A 17,889-nucleotide genomic window follows, 5' to 3' on the forward strand; every position below is an offset into this window, starting at 1 on the left:
CTTCTATTCCTGTCAGTAATTCGGAGCTGCCATGAGAGGAGCACACACTGATACGTCAATGAACCAAATCAAGTGTATGTTGCAAGTAGCAGCCAATCGAAAACTTTTATTTTACACCATGTGATTCTGTTACCCGGAAAAACAACGGCTCCGACCTGTGATCGCAGTCAGCAGATCACTACGCACCCTTATTATCTCACGAGGGTCTACTCTGTTCTGAAGCAGGATGAAATCGGCTGTGCTTCACGTGTCGGTGCCTTTTGTGTTATGTGTCGCCTGGGCGAACACCAGCCTGTTCGACCGGGTGGAGGTGGACCTGACCTCAGAGCATTATGCGGAGCAGCCGGTGGCGTCTCTACCCGGATTCCTGGCCATGCCCTGTAACTGTGCGGTTAACCTGGCTTATATCTTCATGGGTCTGTACTGGCTGCTGTGGCGGGGAGGTGTGCACGAGACGGCGCGCGGCCGCTACCTGCGGGAGGTGTTCGCGCTCATGGCTGTGCTGTACGGACCGGTGCAGTGGACGCGCCTGGCGCTGATGCTGCGCACTCCCGCCGTGCTCGACCAGTGGTTCACCTTACCGATATTCGCGTGGGTTCCGGTGTGGATCAGCTATATAGAACGCGGGCCAGAAAGGTGGCGCGCTGCAATGTACGAGGTGCTGTCTATCCTCAGCTACGGCCTCGCACTTGTGCACGAGCGAGGTTTTGATTTAGCGCTGGGCTGTCACGTGGCTCTTGCAGTGTACAAGGGAGTGCGCGTGCAGGTTACCCACGGTGACAGCCGCACGCGGGGCTACCTGTTGCTCGCGCTGCTGTCCTGCGCAGGCTTCGTGCTGCTGAAGCTGCTGGACCACTGGCTCGCGCGGTACCGGCTCTTCCAGCGGCTCACCGGACACTTCTGGTCCAAAGTGTGTGACGTGCTGCAGTTCCACTTCAGCTTCTGTTTCCTCACCTCCCTCACACACAGGGGGAGGGGGGAGGGGAAGAGAAGATAGGAGAACCTTTACTGAGTTCCCGGATGGATTAGCAGTGTAATGGGCTATTACACTGTCAAATAAATGCTTTCTATGTCCTGATAAACATTACACTGTGTCCAAAAAACCCACACATTCAATCCAACAGTCATGGGACACAGAGAAGAAGAAAAATATATAAAATAAACAGAAAAATGAGGAGAAAAAAAGGACAATGTAGATGATGAAAACTCAAAAAGTTCTATTAAGTTCTTCAACAGTTACACGCCCCCCCCCCCCCCCCCCCTCAGGATTGAACACAGTCAACAGGACAGGAAGATCTTCCTCACCATGCAGGGACCAGCCTTTCAAAACCTTGGCTCCTACTGAAAGGATTCAGGTCCAAAAGACATATTCATGTATCTGGTTTATACACATTTAACCATCAACCATGATAATGTTGATTACTGTTTGTTATTTTTGTTGTTATCAAAGCGGTATGTTTTTGGGGGTTTTTTTGTGCAGTATTACAGATCGTTCAAACACAACTGTTGCTGCTTAGAAACACCATGGTGAGAGAATATGGCAGAAATTCATATTGTGGTTGATCAATGAAAGTAAAATGAACAACCTAATGGATCATTATAATGTTTAAGTTAAAAAGACCTGTAATATATTCCAAATGTTTTATTGTATAGAAAGTATAATCCCCAGGTTACCATCCACCATCAACATGTTGACTGCAATAAACTGTGAAGCGGTTTCTGGTTGCAGTGTTTAATGTGACACATCCTGTTCAGTGACCCACAGCAGCAGCTTCCCTCAGACACGCACACGTCATGTGTTGGTAGTTCCTGACATTAGATAGCTTGCTAACAGACAGTGATTTGAGCAGCAGAGAATAAAGTAAACAGCTAGTGGCCTACTTGCTCCTGCTGTGTGTTTCAGCATCAGAAATACTTTATTCATCCCAAACTGGGAATCTTTTTTGTTACAGAAGCAAAATACAACATAATAAAATTAAGAAATATACTGATAAAACAGTGCAATGAAATGGAATATTAAATGAAAATATAATGTACAATGTACAATGTTAAGTGTAAAGTGTGCAAGTTAACAGAGGGGCTATGGAGCAGTGAGTTGTCAGGGGGGAATTATTGTACAGTGTTATTGCAGTGGGCAGGAATGTTTTCCTGTACCTGTCCCTGTCCATGTAGGCAACAGAGTGGAACGTTAATTTTGGACCTATAAAGAAGATATGATAAATAAAGGATCCTCCCTTCGTACAATCCACATAAAGAACATCGGATTGTACACCCTTGTTTTACAAACAGAGGGAAAACAGTTTCTACAGGATCATATTGATTTATAAATTAATAGAAAGTTGTCTTTTTTTTCTATATTTACAACACATTCAAACTAATAAAATACAAATAACTTGATAGCACATATTTTAAGGATAACAAATAACTTATTTAATTTCCCTGAAAACTTAAACATCATTGTTAGGTAGATGAAATGTCTGGAACACATTTACACGTTTGGTGATAGATGTGAGGACGGGCTCTGATGATGGCTTCCTATTGGTCCACAGCAGAGCTAGGCCTGCCTCCCGAAAGTCCTGATGGGAGCAGTAAATAAGAGGGTTCAGACCACAGTCCAGGTATGACATCACTGAAGACAGTGTCCTTAACCAATCAGGTGCTGGGGACAGGTCCTTCCTGCCCAGCAGGATCAGCTGAAGGAGAGGGGATGCAAAGACAGAAACAGTGTGTGTGTGAGTGGCCAAATGTGTTTTCACTCTTTTGCTTTAGCCTCTGAGTACATGCATGCAGAAGCTCATGTGCTGTTCATTGTGTGTGACTAGTGAGTGTTTTACCTCAGACACAAAGAAGGGAGTGTAGCAGAGCATGTAGAAAGACACCAGCAGAGGACTGACTGAAGACAGATCTGCTGCATCATCATCACTGAGACAAAGAGGGAAAAGATGGAGAAAGGAATATTTGTTGGATTACTTATAGATTTTATTTTCTCTCAGCCTTAGAGAACAGCTTAACTCTGTAGCACAGAGCACAGGTGGCTCTGTTTCAGAGGAGGGTTAGGGATGCTCAGGTAAGAAGGGGAGGGTCAGGTGGTTTAGTCATGGTATCAGGGAGAACAGATCCTTTGGTGAACACCCTCCTTCCCCCTTCCCCCAAAATGATAAGGGATAGCATCACATCCTCGCAAGCGATTAATCAGGAACAAAGGTTTGCATTTTTTGTTGAAGTAAGACTGAAAAACTTAGGACCAATGGAGGCACTGACTCAGCTGAGGTTTTCTCTGCACATGCAGATGTAACTTCTGATTGGACCTGACCTCACATCAATGGCTGTATTTTTAAATGACTAAAATATCACTTGACCAGCTTCCAGCTTGTGTTGTTTTTAAACACTCTCCTCTCAGGGCTTACCTGTTGCAGGTGGAGCGACAGCTGGTGGCAGTCAGTAGAAGAGAGCAGAAGAAGATGAGGATGCAGGGGAGGAAGATACAGAGGGAGAAGGCACAGAGGATGTAGAGCAACATGTCTGAGTAGCTGTTCTCCCAGAAGACAGCACACAGCATCTCTGCAGGGTCAAACCTGTAGCAGAGGAGGCACATGATGGAGATCAAGCAGCACCACCTGAAGGTTTTGAGTAAACGTCATACCTGATCCAGGCGTAGACCACCGGGACGCTCCCAAACACCAGCCCTGTCACCCAAGAAGCCAAGCAGGCTGTCACCATGACAACAAAGAGAACACTTCCTGTGGAGGCCATGCTGATCAGTCGTTGCACACAAAGAATAGCTAAGGGATAAAAAAATGTAAAAAGTGACTGAAGCAAAATAAATATATTATAAAAAAATATAAAGCAGTTTACTATCATTATCACTACAAAACAAATGTTTCGCCATGGTAATGTAACACACACAATCTGTACAAAATCATTTCAAGTGGAAGAACCTTGACGTTTGACTCATTTACTTAAGATATAATAAACTCCATTTATACAGCTCTTTTATGTCTTTACGAAAGCCTGTTACAGATACCAGTCAGGATTCACCATTCATACAGAGAGGCTGCCATACAAGCTGCACCTGCTAAGGGCTACTAACATTTAGACACACTCACACACCGTTATCCATTCCATCAGTAGCAACTAGTTATTTTCGCCTTTAGAGATTGGCCAGTATTTGTTTTTTAAGGGACATAGCAGAGAACAATACATCTTAAAGTTTGAGTGGTTAGACCATATTTTTTCACTTTCTATCTTTTTCAGCATTCAGTGACAATGCAGCTCATGGAATAGATATCTCATGCAGCATTTGTAATATGTAACAGTCTTTACATGTTATCTGACAAGGATCATATTTTCATGAAACCTTATTGGTCATAATAAACTAGTAGAGAGACGACCAGCTCTCATCAGTGAGCCATGACTTTAGCATAGAGTTTAATTTCTGAATTTAGAAGTGATGTTGGCCCAAAGCATGTGCATACATTGGGGCATTTCACCTTCTTGTGCATAAGAGATGATGGCTCATGGAAAACATCTCTCTTTCAGTGCTGCATGAATAGATTCTAACAGTAATGTTCCCAAGTCAGACCAAAACTGAGAATAACACTCCCGAGGGATGTCATCTTTCACAGGAGATTTGCCAAGGTCCATGTCTTCCAAAGCTTCAGCTAATTCTTCTCAAGTTGAACGAACCCCTTAATATAAGATTGTATGGAGAATCTTAATCGTGATGACATTAGTGTGTTTGGAGACATACCTATGCTTCCTAAAGAGGAGGTGATGAAGGCAAATTTAAGCAGGCTGACGACCTCACACCACGGTGAACTCTGACCTCCAGTCAAGATGGCCACCAGTGAGCCGGAGATAATAAGGAGGGAGCAGCCTTCACAACACAGTGTTTCATTATCACAAAGAAGGACTGCAGTGATTTCACATCAAACATCGTGACTCATGTGTTCCAATGCTAGACTCCTCTGATATTATGGCAGTAGATCACAACATATATTTCTTTAATGCACTAGCCAGTGTAAAGTGTACCTAAATCTGACAGGGTGAGACTGAGGAAGGGAAGCCAGTAACGACAGGAGAACTGGTCCCTGCACTGTGACAAGACATACAGATAAGAGGACTTATTAATGGACATCTCAAAAGCAAATCATGAATTCATTTGAAACCATCCATTCTGAATTCACAGACACAGCTAACATGAATGACATGTGACACAAATGTAAACTACTATGACACCACACCATGACTTTGACCAGCAGAACCAGACAGTTTCCCACAATTCCCATGGTCATCTCCAGTCCCAGCACAGCCACCAGCAGCCACCTCTCTGCCTCAGACCATGGCCGCTCCGTCATCATGGTCCCATTCAGGCCCTCACTCACTGCAGGAGGACCAATCAGAGTTGATTATGAAGGAGCCAAGACATCTTTCTGCTTTCATTACAAGTGTTCTTTGAAAGGATCTCACTTTTGTATTTATAGTTTAAGGTTTTATTTTAAAGTATGTGTTGTCTTGTTCACTTCCTGTCTTGTCTAGTTTACTTCCTGTCTTTAGTTTCCCTCCTGTCTGATTGTCTGATCGTGCTCACCTGTTGCCCCTGTGTGTCTCCTCCCCCTTCCCAGCTGTTTCTTGTCTTGTGATTATCCTCCTCTGTATTTAGTCTGTGCTTTCCGTTGTGTTCTTTGTCGTGTCGTTGTTTGTCGTTTGCCTGTTCCCTGAGCCCTGAGCCCTTTTGGATCTCCCCGTTTCAGCACTCCCTGTTCCACTGGTTTGTCTGAGTTTAATTTGATACTTTTCCTTCGTTTTACCTTTTTGTCTGCATTTCCGTTAACAGCTTTTTTTATAAATAAAAGCTTGCCCTTGGTTATACCTTTGAACCCCTGCCTCCTCAATTGCTTCTGCACCTGGGTCCTTGGCCCAATCCTGACAGTTCTTGTCCTGCAGGAGATCCAGCCTCTCCTCCTGAGTGGGCCTTTCTCCTGTTAGAGCTGTGCTTGAGTTTTGCTCTTGTACTGTTTGTGCACTCTGTCACAAATCTTGTTTGTCGGTGTTAAAAGTTTTTCTTTGTCTGAATCCAGGGTATGAGGACATTGATCATTTGTGATGTATAGACAAAATGAATTGCTAATGTATTACCCTTTTAATACTGTGTTAATACTTGTGATTTTTTCAATTTTTCAATTTTCAATTATAATAACTTTGAAGTGACCATGAGGCCTTCTGATATATAATTTTCTCTTTTTTGTAAAAAAGGTAGGACCAGCTTTAATAGTTCATGGTTCTAGAGCAGGGCCGGGCCCCTCACTAGAGGTGAGGTACATTGCCTCATAAGTTAAGTTATAAGTTAACAAAATCAATCAAATGTAGGTACATTCTGCTTGATACTCCAGAGGGGTTCATTTATTTTGTTGGCAGCTTATGCCTTAAAACAGAAGCCTCATATTGCTTATAATAAGGGGAAATATGAAGGGCATATTTAAAGCTTGTTATGAAAATTACTTATTGGACTTTTTTATCAACTAAGATTTGTTAGAAAATGTTTTCAACTTGAATTGATTTGATGTGGGCTCATTCACACATGAATAATACTGTATATGGTTGCATACAGTATATATTTAAGAAGTACAAAATAAGAAAAGCACAAGTTTCAGGTGGGGGGCCATATTCCATTAGACTTTCTTAATTGGCTGAGTGAGGGCCAATTCAAAGTAGGCAAAGGGCTGCAGATGGCCCGCAGGCCGTAGTTTGGGCACCACTGTTCTAAAGCATTGTATAAACTAAATAACTGAAAATGTGAAAAAATCTACAACACAGCCCAGCTTTAAAATTCTAATGGATTCTTTGAGTGCACCCAAAGGATATATGACCGATGTGTTTGAATTTATGCATTTAAGATTTATTTACATCCCTCATTTTCTTATTGTTCCTATGAATACACCTCTACATTATACATAAAGAGAGATGATGGAAACATTAGATAACCCAGAATACAAAGAGGTAGCCTCTGGTGGACGGGGTGTCAGAAACTAGCGCTGCACTTCTTTAGAAAGTCTTGCAGTATTCTTTTTGTTCGCCAGCAGCTGGATGTTCCCTGCCTAATGATATTCTGTTCAGCTCTGATGTTGACACAGAGTTAGCATCAGATATTATTTTCTGTTTGATAGAGAAAAAGGCTTCACTTACTGATACGATCAGTCGTCAGTCCACAGCCTTCAACAATGATCTCTGGGTGTTTTTAATGGGGAGAGCTGGATGGAAGTGTCATCAAAACTATTGACAATTAAAATTCACATGCTCTATTTAACTCAACTAAAGCGCTATGACGCACAGTGTGTGTGTGTGTGTGTGTGTGTGTGTGTGTGTGTGTGTGTGTGTGTGTGTGTGTGTGTGTGTGTGTGTGTGTGTGTGTGTGTGTGTGTGTGTGTGTGTGTGTGTGTGTGTGTGTGTGTGTGTGTGTGTGTGTGTGTGTGTGTGTGTGTGTGTGTGTGTGTGTGTGTGTGTTTTCATGTTTTCATGTTTTCATACCGCTACTACCAGCATAATCCTGTAGGTGATGATAACAACAGTACGGTAAATAAGATACTATTAGCATAGCACAATGAGAAACAACATGCCAACCAGCAGCATAAAACTAGGTAAAGACCCCTGTGAATATGGCCAAATAGCCTACGTTTTGGAGTGTGATTTAGCTACTTTCCTGGTTGGTCACAACAAAGGAATCCGAATCCAGGGGTATTTTCCTTCTCCGTTCATTTGACAGACCCTCATTTGTCCTCCCTTTGAGATAATCCCTTTTTTATATTGAACAGGGTTCAAATTTGGCCTGGGTGATTGAAGGCTTCCAATTCTTCAACAATGTAATGTTTAAGATGCGTAACAGCTTTTCTGTGTATCGATGCAGAATGATGGAATATGTTTTCCAAGGGAGAAACACACCGGTCAGCTCACAACAACAATTTGTAATATAAGCTCTATGCAAAATTAAATCTTCAACTGTATTTCAGCAAGAAGCGAAGCAATGCAACGTGTCTACCGTGATTTGTGTTTGGAATAATCCAAACAATAATTCAAAAAGCAGGACCTGCTTTTTGAAGTGGACGTGAGTCGAGGATCAGTCTTGAAAGACACCTCCAGTCATCTGGCGTTTACTAATCAGAGTCACTACAAGATTCCACTTATGGTGATACACATGTAGTTTTACTCTGCGTAAAGTCCCAAAAAATCTTGCATTATTGTGTAGTCACTCCTGTATGAGCTACTGTATAATTGTGTAATTGTATAATTGACTGTTTCACGAGATGGTGTGAGCTGTAATTGGTCATGTAAAATGACTCAAAGACATTGGCATGCTTCCCATACAAAATATGATTTAATATCCTCCCTTCCTATATGATATTATGTATATGGGTCATTTCAGAATTGCGGTTACATTTGGTGTCCCAGCAAAAACAATGTTAATTATTTTCTCCTAAAAAAATATTTTCAGACCCTGCTTTCAATATTATCACTAAATAGACTGTATGTAAAAAAAAAACAATGTTTGGAGTACATTTTATGCACAATTTATTTGTTAAATATTCATCAAATGATTCCCACACCCTCCAAAACCATCAAAATTGCCTGTCCCAGGACAGAAATTCACATTTTCAACTTGAATAAATATTACATAATTCACCAAAATTTGCAGATTTTTTATGATAAATCTATAAATATGTATATAATCAGTTGCACAGAATGTTATTTTCCTCTAACACAGCTGATCTTGATATTTAAAAAATAAAAAATGTACCTGTCCCAGAGCTCTGTCAACTCTGTTATGTCTGGCATAAAACTACATAAAAAAACCCTATAGCATTCAAATAAAACCATGTGACCTGCACCAAGTGATGTCCCTTCCTTTCCCTCTCTTCCTTGGAGGGAACAATGGTATGTTTATCTTTCTCTCTTAATAATTTGTGCAAAATGTTGAGAACAAACCAAGAGTATATTTATTAAGCGTCAACTCTGTTTGTATGATGTTTTAGTGAATCTCTCCATCATTTCTTAAAATATATATATATGATGGAAATTCATAAAGTTGTGGTTTTAGTCATGGCATGTGTTGTCTGGTTCTAAGATAGCACATGGAGTTAGACACAAAATGGTGGAAAATGTCAACTCTGTTATCGTCAACTCTGTTACATTTTCATAATAACAGAGTTGACAGCGACTAACAGTCACGTTTTCAGTCACTTTTGACCATTTTGCTGTAGTTAATATATAATTGAGAGTTATTTTTCTGTAAAGGTGAGATGTGTGATGTCGCTTTCCAGGTCATTAAAATGTAATTGAAGATGGTGTCGGCAGCAGAAAGGCAACGGCAGTACAGGGCACGGCGAGAGGCTGACCCTGAAAGGAGGGCAGCGAATTTGAAAAAAGACAGGGAGAGATGGATGAAGAGAAGGGATGCAGGGTCAACTGGCCAAGTGGCTACTCTGACTGAAAGGGGGAAGAGGCAGAAGAGGAAATATTGGAGAAAGGCTCAGCAAAGATGCAGAACAAGGAGTTATTTGAAGCAACACCAGAGATTTGAAACACCACCGCAGGTCAGTGAAGGAAAAGACATTGCAAATGCCAGGCAATTGTATGACAGTCTGTTAACGGCCCAGACCTCTGTACAGCTGTTCTACATTGAGGAGGAGGCTGTGAACAAAGCAGTGCAGAAGATGCCAAAACAACTCCCTGTGGTTCCATCCACAATGCGCCTCCATCAAATGATCACTGAATCACCAGGAAAGATCATCTACAGAGATGTCAGCTGTCCCTGCTCCACTAGAGGGACTTTTGAGTGTACATGTTACAACTCACAGAAATTTGAATTTCCTGTTCAGCCTGTCCTCCCTGATAGCACTGAAGAACAACCCATGCCAGTCTCCTCTGATTGCACTGAACAGCAAACAGCAGAAATCAAGTGGGGGAGCAAAGACATGATGATTGGACAATGGTGCGTCATTAGATATGACGATGACGTTTATCCTGGAACCATTCTTGAGGTCAATGAGACACATGCAAAAGTCACATGCATGCACAAAGCTGGGAAAAATAGGTTCTACAGGCCAATTCGTGAGGACACTTTATGGTATCCCTTTGATGATGTCCTCAGAATCATCCCACAACCTACCCAAGTGACAGCGCGCCATGTTGAAATAGACAAAGAAATATGGTCTGAAATTGCTGAATAATTCTTACTGCAGGGACTGGGGGCAGGGTGCATTTGTTATTTTGTTGCATTCTTATTGATCAAATCAATTATCAAATCAATGATTTTATAGATGAACAGGATGGTAGGGTGGAGGGGGGTGTTATATTGTGATTTTGTGATATTGACAACATGTAAACAAATTAACAACTTAACATTTTCAACTTTATAGATGTTCTGATGCAGTCTAGCAGTTAATGTACGATGTGTTCACATTTTTGAAAGACAAGTTTTTAATTTCCCTCAGAATCATCCCACAACCTACCAAAGTGCCAACGCGCCATGTTGAAATAGACAAAGAAATATGGTCTGAAATTGCTGAATATTTTTTTGTGCAGGGACTATTATTTTGTTGCATTGTTATTGACAGTGGCGGGCCGTGCATTTCACACCTAGGCCTTCAGTGATGTCCTACACAGTCCTACCTGAATTATTCCACCTCTTAATACCATCATTATGACGCCATGGCTCTAGAAACTATACATTTAGACAGAAACGCAGTATAACCGGGCGTTGCATCACATTAACATAGTCAAGTACAACAGAGTTATATTAATATTTCTGAAGCATTTATAATCAATACATCAGCATTTACAGTTAACTTAATGAATCAGATTATCTGACAAACCGCTCCTTGACACCTGTGTCTGTCACATAACGCAGAACAAGTGCCAGCTGTGCTACATTACCCACGTCTGACGTCTCGTCCACCATAACAGCGACAAAGGGTGCTTTTTTAATCTTCATTTTGATCTCTTCTCCCATCACTTCAGCAATAGCATAAATCAGGTCGTTTTGTATTTTGCCTGAAGTCCCAGTAAACATGTTGTTTGTGTACAGGTGGTAATGCAAATCTGTGTTGTTCTCAGCAAGAAAAGAAAGAAGCTCCACGTAGTTTCCTCTGTTTCTGGACTCGGCGCTTTCATCGTGTCCCATAAATGAAAGTTCCTGTTTACCCAAAAACAGGACACAATCAATCAGTCTTTCAATATTTCCCTATTTTTGTTCACCCTTTCGTTGTGGAGCTCCGTTTCCCTGCGCACTTGTTCGTTGAGCTGTAGATCCACTCGGGTGTCCCCAAAGGTTTTCAAAAGCACCAGTGCTTCCAAGTGCCCAGCCGTGCTTTGGTGTCTCGTTGCTGCCTTGGTTAGACAACTCAAGTTTGCAAGTTTAGTGTGGCTCCAAACACCAAATCGATCAGTTGCAAATACCAGGCATTCCCGGCAGTACAATTTGCAGTGCCTCTCGGAGGCTGTGAGCCAGGGGTACCGCTCGTAGTTTCCCTGCTGTGCTAGGCTCGCTAGCGTTGGAGTTGGTCGTTCCCTTTTCAAGATGTGTAGCTTTACTTGAAAAGTTCGTTTTGAAAATGGCGTTGTTATTATATCTTCGACCAAATTGATCTCTTCTCCTCCTTCAGCCATTGTGGGTTGAAAAAATAGCTTGTAGAAATCTACACAAATTAGCTCGCTCAAGTTCTAGTTCCGTTTGCTAGCTTTGCCCATAGACTGTATGGCTCTGCCTACTGCCTAGCTCTGCCTCTCAATAGTGCTTATCCAATCAGAAGATGTGCACGTGCTAACGTTAGCGTACGCCTGCTAGCTGGTCCGTTGTCGCCACCTCGAAATCTGATTGGTTAACGCCACAATTTTGTTTGCGTTCACTTTAAGCCACAGCCGCCCGCACTGTTGATTCTGAAGGCCTAAGGGCAGATTTCTTTGACCCTAGCAACACATTATGGCTGAAATATGATTGGGTAAAAGCTCTAACATAAAGGCCAGCCCTCCAAATCTCGTTCTGAGGCTGGAAGCAGCGCAGCCAAGACGAACGCTATAAAATGAAGAGAATAGACTATGGGGAATAATTCAATACGTATTTGTGGAAAAAATATATCAAAATTTAATTTATATTCTGATGATGTTTAGGCCAGCAGAGAAGGCCTTGCTGGCCCTGACGGCCCACCACTGGTTATTGATCAAATCAATGAGTTTATAGATGAACAGGATGGTGGCCTACAAGTGGGTTGGGGGTGGAGGGGGTTCGTTATATTGTGATTTTGTGATATTGACAATGTAAACAAATTTACAACTTAAAATGTACAACTTTATAGATGTTGCTACCAGTCATGTAAAATGTCTTCACATTTTTTAAAGACAAGTTTTTAAAATTGCAATGTTACTGGTTTGGACTTTAGTTCATGGTGTGTCAACTCTGTTATGTCAACTCTGTTCGAGTCACGTCAACTCTGTTGTCCTATGTTTTGTTAAAAAAAAAAAGACAATTAAATGCATTTTATTGTCAACAAAAAAACAGAAGATGTGTCATGACTAACTTACTCATTACAGGACATTTCTAAGCATTTGATTAATTTTTAAATCTATAATTATGAGAAAATGAAAGGGCCCTTGGCAACTTTTCAATGAAACGTCTCAGTGTTTTAACTCCTGAAAAAATAATATTAATCCTAGAAAGCTTAAGTTTTAATTAATTGATATAGGGACAAATGTTCTCTCAGGGAAGACATCATTTAAACATGTATTGCATTTTAGTACAATAAATATTCAACCCACTTTGTCCATAACAGAGTTGACAGATTTTACTCTTAGTTCACCGATTATCTGTTAAAATATTAAAATTCTTACATGATTAAGCGTGGCAAATACTGGAAGAGTAAAATATAAAGTATTCTCTCTGAGAAATGAAAGAAAAAAATACAGAAAAAAACTCTTTTTTTTCACTCTTGTCTAAACTCAAAATGTACCCACAATTCTGAATTGACCCATATGTATTTTTTTTCCACATTTCTGATAACAACAACAACAACAACAACAACAATAATAATACATTGTTTTTATATAGCGCTTTTCTCTGACTCGCTTTACAATATGAGGGAGGGTTGGGGTTGGGGCTGGGGGAGTACAAACCAATAAGGACAAACAAAGACGATCACTGGGTATGGATTGATGGAGGGGGGCTATGGGTAGGCAGGTGAGAAGAGATGGGTTTTGAAGCGGGAGTCGGAGTCACAGAGATCTTGGGGGGGAAATATGTACCAGATAGAAGGGACACGTAACATAGGGCTAACAAGAGCTGGACTGAAGAATGTAATGTGGTGTCCTGAGGGGGAGTGGAAAAGGTAGAAGAAGCTGTGTGAGCAACAGGACTGACATATGGTCACATGAGGTACTTCGTAGTTCACGACCAGGAGCAACATTTGGCATAAACCGATTGTGACTGAGTCTGGGCAAGTCTAGTGGTAGGGCATGGAGGATGATATGGAAGAGGACTTTCTGTCCTCGGAAGTATTCATGATTAGCGAAGACTTACGTGGAGTAGGTAGTGGAGGTAGGGGTAGAGGTAATGGAGGTAGACCTAGCACTCAGTGGGGTGGTGTAGCGGGAAGTAAAGAGGAAAATAAGAGGAAAGACCGTGATGAGGAAGAAGAATGTGGAAAGAGCAGGGACGTTAGAAGGAGAATCGTACAGGATCCTGCAACTGATTTGAAGTTGATTGTGAAATTCAAGGAGGGCCACAACATTAGGGAGGTTGGCTTGGTCCGCTTAACAGCGGGTTTGAAGAAGTCTTGGGGAGAAATTGTACAGGCGAGTGTGATGTTTGATGGGTCCCTACTAGTTACATGCAAAGATGCAGCTCAGAGGGATAAAGTTATGAAAGCCCAGGTGGTGTGTCAAAAGGAAATAGCAGAGGTGAGGAAGTTTGGAGAGCGTGGAGCCAGAGGAGTGATTACAGGAGTGGCGCTGAGTGAAAACTTGGAGGAAATCAAAAAGAATATTAAAGGAGGAACAGTGTTGACTATTAAAAGACTGCTGGCTAAGCGAAATGGGGAAAAGGTTGAGAGTACTTCTCTGTTGCTGGGGTTTAAAGAACTACGCATTCCTGAGAAAGTGATGATTGGTTATATGAGCTTCAAAGTGCGTGAATTCATACCTCCTCCGATGAGGTGCTTTAAGTGCCAAAGATATGGTCACATAGCGGCTAACTGCAGCGGGAGGCAGAGATGCGGAAAGTGTGGGGGTAACCACGATTACGGTCAGTGTGGTGAGGGGGTAGTAAGGAAATGCTGTAACTGTGGGGGGGATCACTCAGCCGCCTATGGTGGCTGTCCAGTGAGGAAAAGGGCTGCGAATGTGCAGCAGGTCAGAGCCACAACAAATCTTTCCTACGCTGATGCTGTGAAAGAGGTAGACAGAGATAAAGGGCAGCGTGAAAAGTTTGAAGCGGTGCGAAAACAGGGTGATGCGAGCCTTAGTTCGGAGCAGCTTGTGCTTTTCATAGCGTACGTGATCAATTGTACTGAGGGGCTAAAATCCAAGAATGAGAAAATAAGGGTAATAGTCAAAGCTGCAAGTAAGTTCCTGAGTCTTGAGGTGACTCAGGATAAGATAAACCACGCCCTGTATCTGAGCGAGTCCCTAGAGTTAACTCCTTCTCCGCCAGTATTAAAACCGATTTAGTGGTTTTGCAATGGAACGCCAGAAGTCTTATTGCGAATGGGCAAGAGTTTAAAGGTTTTATCCAAGAGCTAAGCAAGGTGCCAGATGTTATTTGTGTTCAGGAGTCCTGGCTAAAGAGTCATCTAGACTTTGTAATTAAAGGGTTCACAAGCATTAGGAGAGACAGGGTGGGGAGTTGTGGTGGTGGGGGGTGTGTCACCTTTGTAAAAAATGGAGTTCAGTTCAGGGAACTGAGGAAAAGTGTGGAGTTGGAGGTTTTATGTGTAGAAGTATGGACTAAAGAGGGCAGTGTGAGCATTGTAAACTACTACAACCCATGTAAGCAAATTCAGATGGAGCAATTAGTGGCGATCTGGGAGGGGCTGGGTGACAAGGTAATATGGTGTGGGGATTTCAATGCTCACAGCACACTGTGGGGGGATAAAAATGATGCAAATGGTGGCATTGTGGAAGAGTTTCTGGACGAGGTGGGGCTTGTATGTTTAAATGATGGCTCGCACACACGAATAGACGTAGCAAAGGGAACTGGCTCTGCTATTGACCTCACAATAGTCTCTCAAACTTTAGCAGTCAGGTGCAACTGGGAGGTACTGGACAGCACAGTGGGTAGTGATCACTTTCCAGTAGTAGTTGTGATTGAGGTAGAAGTAATACGAGAACAGGTGGTGAGGAAAGGGAAATGGAAGTTAAGGGAAGCAGACTGGGAAACCTTCTCAGAGTCTAGTGAGCGCAACTTAATGAATATTACAGCAGGGGGTTGTGTTGAGAGCATGTGTAGGACAGTCACCAATGGTGTAATCAGGGCAGCCGAGAGTGCTATCCCTAAAAATGGGCCAGGTAAGGTAAGAAAGATAGTGCCTTGGTGGTCCAAAGAGTGCAGGAAGGCTATCAAGGAGCGCAACAAAGCCTTTAGAATTTTAAAGAAAACTTTGAACTTTGAGACTTTGATAAAGTACAAGCAGTGTCAAGCGGTAGTGAGGTATACAGTTAAAAAATCTAAGAGAGAGTACTGGAAAGCATTTTGTGAAACTTTGGACAGAACTACCCCAATAGGGAATGTATGGGGAATGATTAAAAAAATGAGAGGCATTAGGAGAGAGCTGGAATATCCAATAATGATGGTAGAGGACAGAGTTATTGTAGGCAGTAAGGATAAGGCAGAGGCCATTGCTAAATCGCTGGTACAGGTACACAGTTCAGGGAATCTTACTCCCATTGAGGCAAGAGGAAGAGAAATCACAATAGATCGCTACAGGCATATGTTAGAGGAAGAGATGGGGGAGGAGGATGCGCTAAATACGCCCTTTAGACTGAGTGAACTGAATAGGGCGTTAAAGAAAGTGGGTAGGTCCACCCCAGGAAGGGATGAGATCTGCTACAGTATGTTGGAGAAGTTGACTGATAAGGGGAAAGAGGTGGTTTTGGGTTTAATCAATAAGGTGTGGGTGGAGGGAGTTATTCCAGCTGAATGGAAGCTGTCTGTTATAATCCCTATTAGGAAGCCTGGGAAAGATGCAAAGATGCCATCAAACTATAGACCTATAGCGCTGACCTCACAGTTGGGTAAAGTAATGGAAAGAATGGTGAATGACAGGTTGGTTTACTGGTTGGAAAAGAGAAATATGTTGCACAGCTACCAGAGTGGATTTAGGCAGAGAAGGGGCACCATGGACCCAGTAGTGGCCTTAGAAGACTCAATTAGGAAAGCTCAAGTTAACAAGGAGACAGTACTGACAGTATTCTTTGATATTGAGAAGGCTTATGATATGGTCTGGAGAGAGGGACTCCTAATTAAACTCAGGCAGATGGGTATCAAGGGTAGAATATTTCAGTGGGTCAAGGATTTCCTATCAGGCAGGAGAATCACGGTCAAAATTAATGAAGAGCTCAGCAGTGAATATACAGTGGAAAACGGCACTCCGCAAGGAAGCATTATCAGCCCGATATTGTTCCTGATCATGATTAATGATGTCTTTAAAGAGGTGCAGGAATCTGTCCATGTTGCTCTGTTTGCAGATGATGGTGCAATGTGGATAAGGGGGAGAAATGTGGATTTCATTGTGCGTAAAATGCAGCAGGCAGTAGACCATGTCCAAGCGTGGGCCCTAGAATGGGGATTTAGAATATCTATTGATAAAACTAAAACCTTGTTTTTTACCAGAAGGAACATTCCCACGGGTTTGAAGCTGAAGTTATCAGGCGCTGAGCTAGAGAGAGTAAACTTTTTTAAATATCTAGGCCTGTGGTTAGATAAGAGATTAACCTGGTCTGTGCACGTGCAAAAAATGATTGAGAAATGTAAAAAGGTACTGAATGTCATGCGCTGTCTGAAAGGGGTGGACTGGGGAGCCAACAGGTCAGCCTTGAGAACGATATACATCAGCATTATTAGGGCTGTATTTGACTATGGATGTGTGGCTTACAGATCTGCATCTAAGACGCTCCTGGCAAAACTGGATGTTATTCAGTACAAAGCCCTAAGACTATGTTGTGGAGCAATGAAGTCGACTCCTGTTAATGCTATACAGGTAGAGATGGGGGAAATGCCACTGCATATAAGGAGAGATCAGCTGGCCTTAGTCTATTGGGCTAACCTCAGAGGGCAAAGGGAAGGTCACATCAGTCTACCTGTGTTAACTCACTGCCAGGAGAAAGATAAACCAGGTAGAAGCTTTGGGTGGGTGGTTCCTCAAAAGGCAGAGGCTCTGGGCCTACAGGAACTTACTCTGTGTCCAGCTACCACATATACAGTTGTACCACCATGGCTGTTAAAGGAACCTGTAATAGATTTAATGCTTCTAGAGTTGAAGAAGCAGGAGGAGTTCAGCAAAGAAATGGTTGAGTGCCATATCAGAGCTCAGTACAAGAATAAACTGGTGTTTTTTACAGACGCTTCAAAATCAACTGACGGGAAAGTGGGTGTGGCATTTGTAATACCAGAGATTAAGGTGTGCAAAAACGAAAGGATAAACAATGATCTTGCAGTATACACCGCAGAACTAGTTGCCATCCTCACTGCTCTGACCTGGATAGAGGGGAATAGACCAAGGAGTGGAGTGCTAATTGCCTCAGATTCTGCTTCTGCCTTAATGAGTATTGAGAGTAACATGTCGGAGTCCAGACAGGACATTGTTTTAGAAATTGCACAGGTGGTGAATGGAATTATAAGTACAGGCA

At 42.3% G+C, this 17,889-nt stretch overlaps 2 protein-coding genes across 3 annotated transcripts; one reads left to right on the forward strand and one right to left on the reverse strand.

The window, feature by feature from the left end:
* Nucleotides 1-36: 36 nt before the first annotated feature.
* tmem187 (transmembrane protein 187) lies at nt 37-2,328 on the forward strand. The gene has a single exon (XM_063883841.1). It carries the CDS (start codon nt 227-229, stop codon nt 995-997), a length of 771 nt encoding a protein of 256 aa, XP_063739911.1. The 5' UTR covers nt 37-226; the 3' UTR covers nt 998-2,328.
* Nucleotides 1,816-7,197, reverse strand: si:dkey-9i23.8 (parapinopsin). Of its 2 annotated transcripts, none has more exons than XM_063883839.1 (8): nt 7,186-7,197; nt 5,244-5,383; nt 5,032-5,095; nt 4,751-4,876; nt 3,644-3,782; nt 3,408-3,575; nt 2,835-2,922; nt 1,816-2,576 (listed from the first exon to the last, which is right to left on the reverse strand). In XM_063883839.1, coding segments are annotated over exons 1-8 (855 nt in total). In that variant the 5' UTR covers nt 7,187-7,197; the 3' UTR covers nt 1,816-2,447. The 2 variants fall into 2 exon arrangements, with proteins under 2 accessions (XP_063739909.1, XP_063739910.1); XM_063883840.1 differs by having other exon boundaries at nt 1,816-2,693.
* Nucleotides 7,198-17,889: the final 10,692 nt, after the last annotated feature.

This window comes from Eleginops maclovinus, chromosome 5 (assembly GCF_036324505.1).
Source record: "Eleginops maclovinus isolate JMC-PN-2008 ecotype Puerto Natales chromosome 5, JC_Emac_rtc_rv5, whole genome shotgun sequence".
NCBI lineage: Eukaryota > Metazoa > Chordata > Actinopteri > Perciformes > Eleginopidae > Eleginops > Eleginops maclovinus.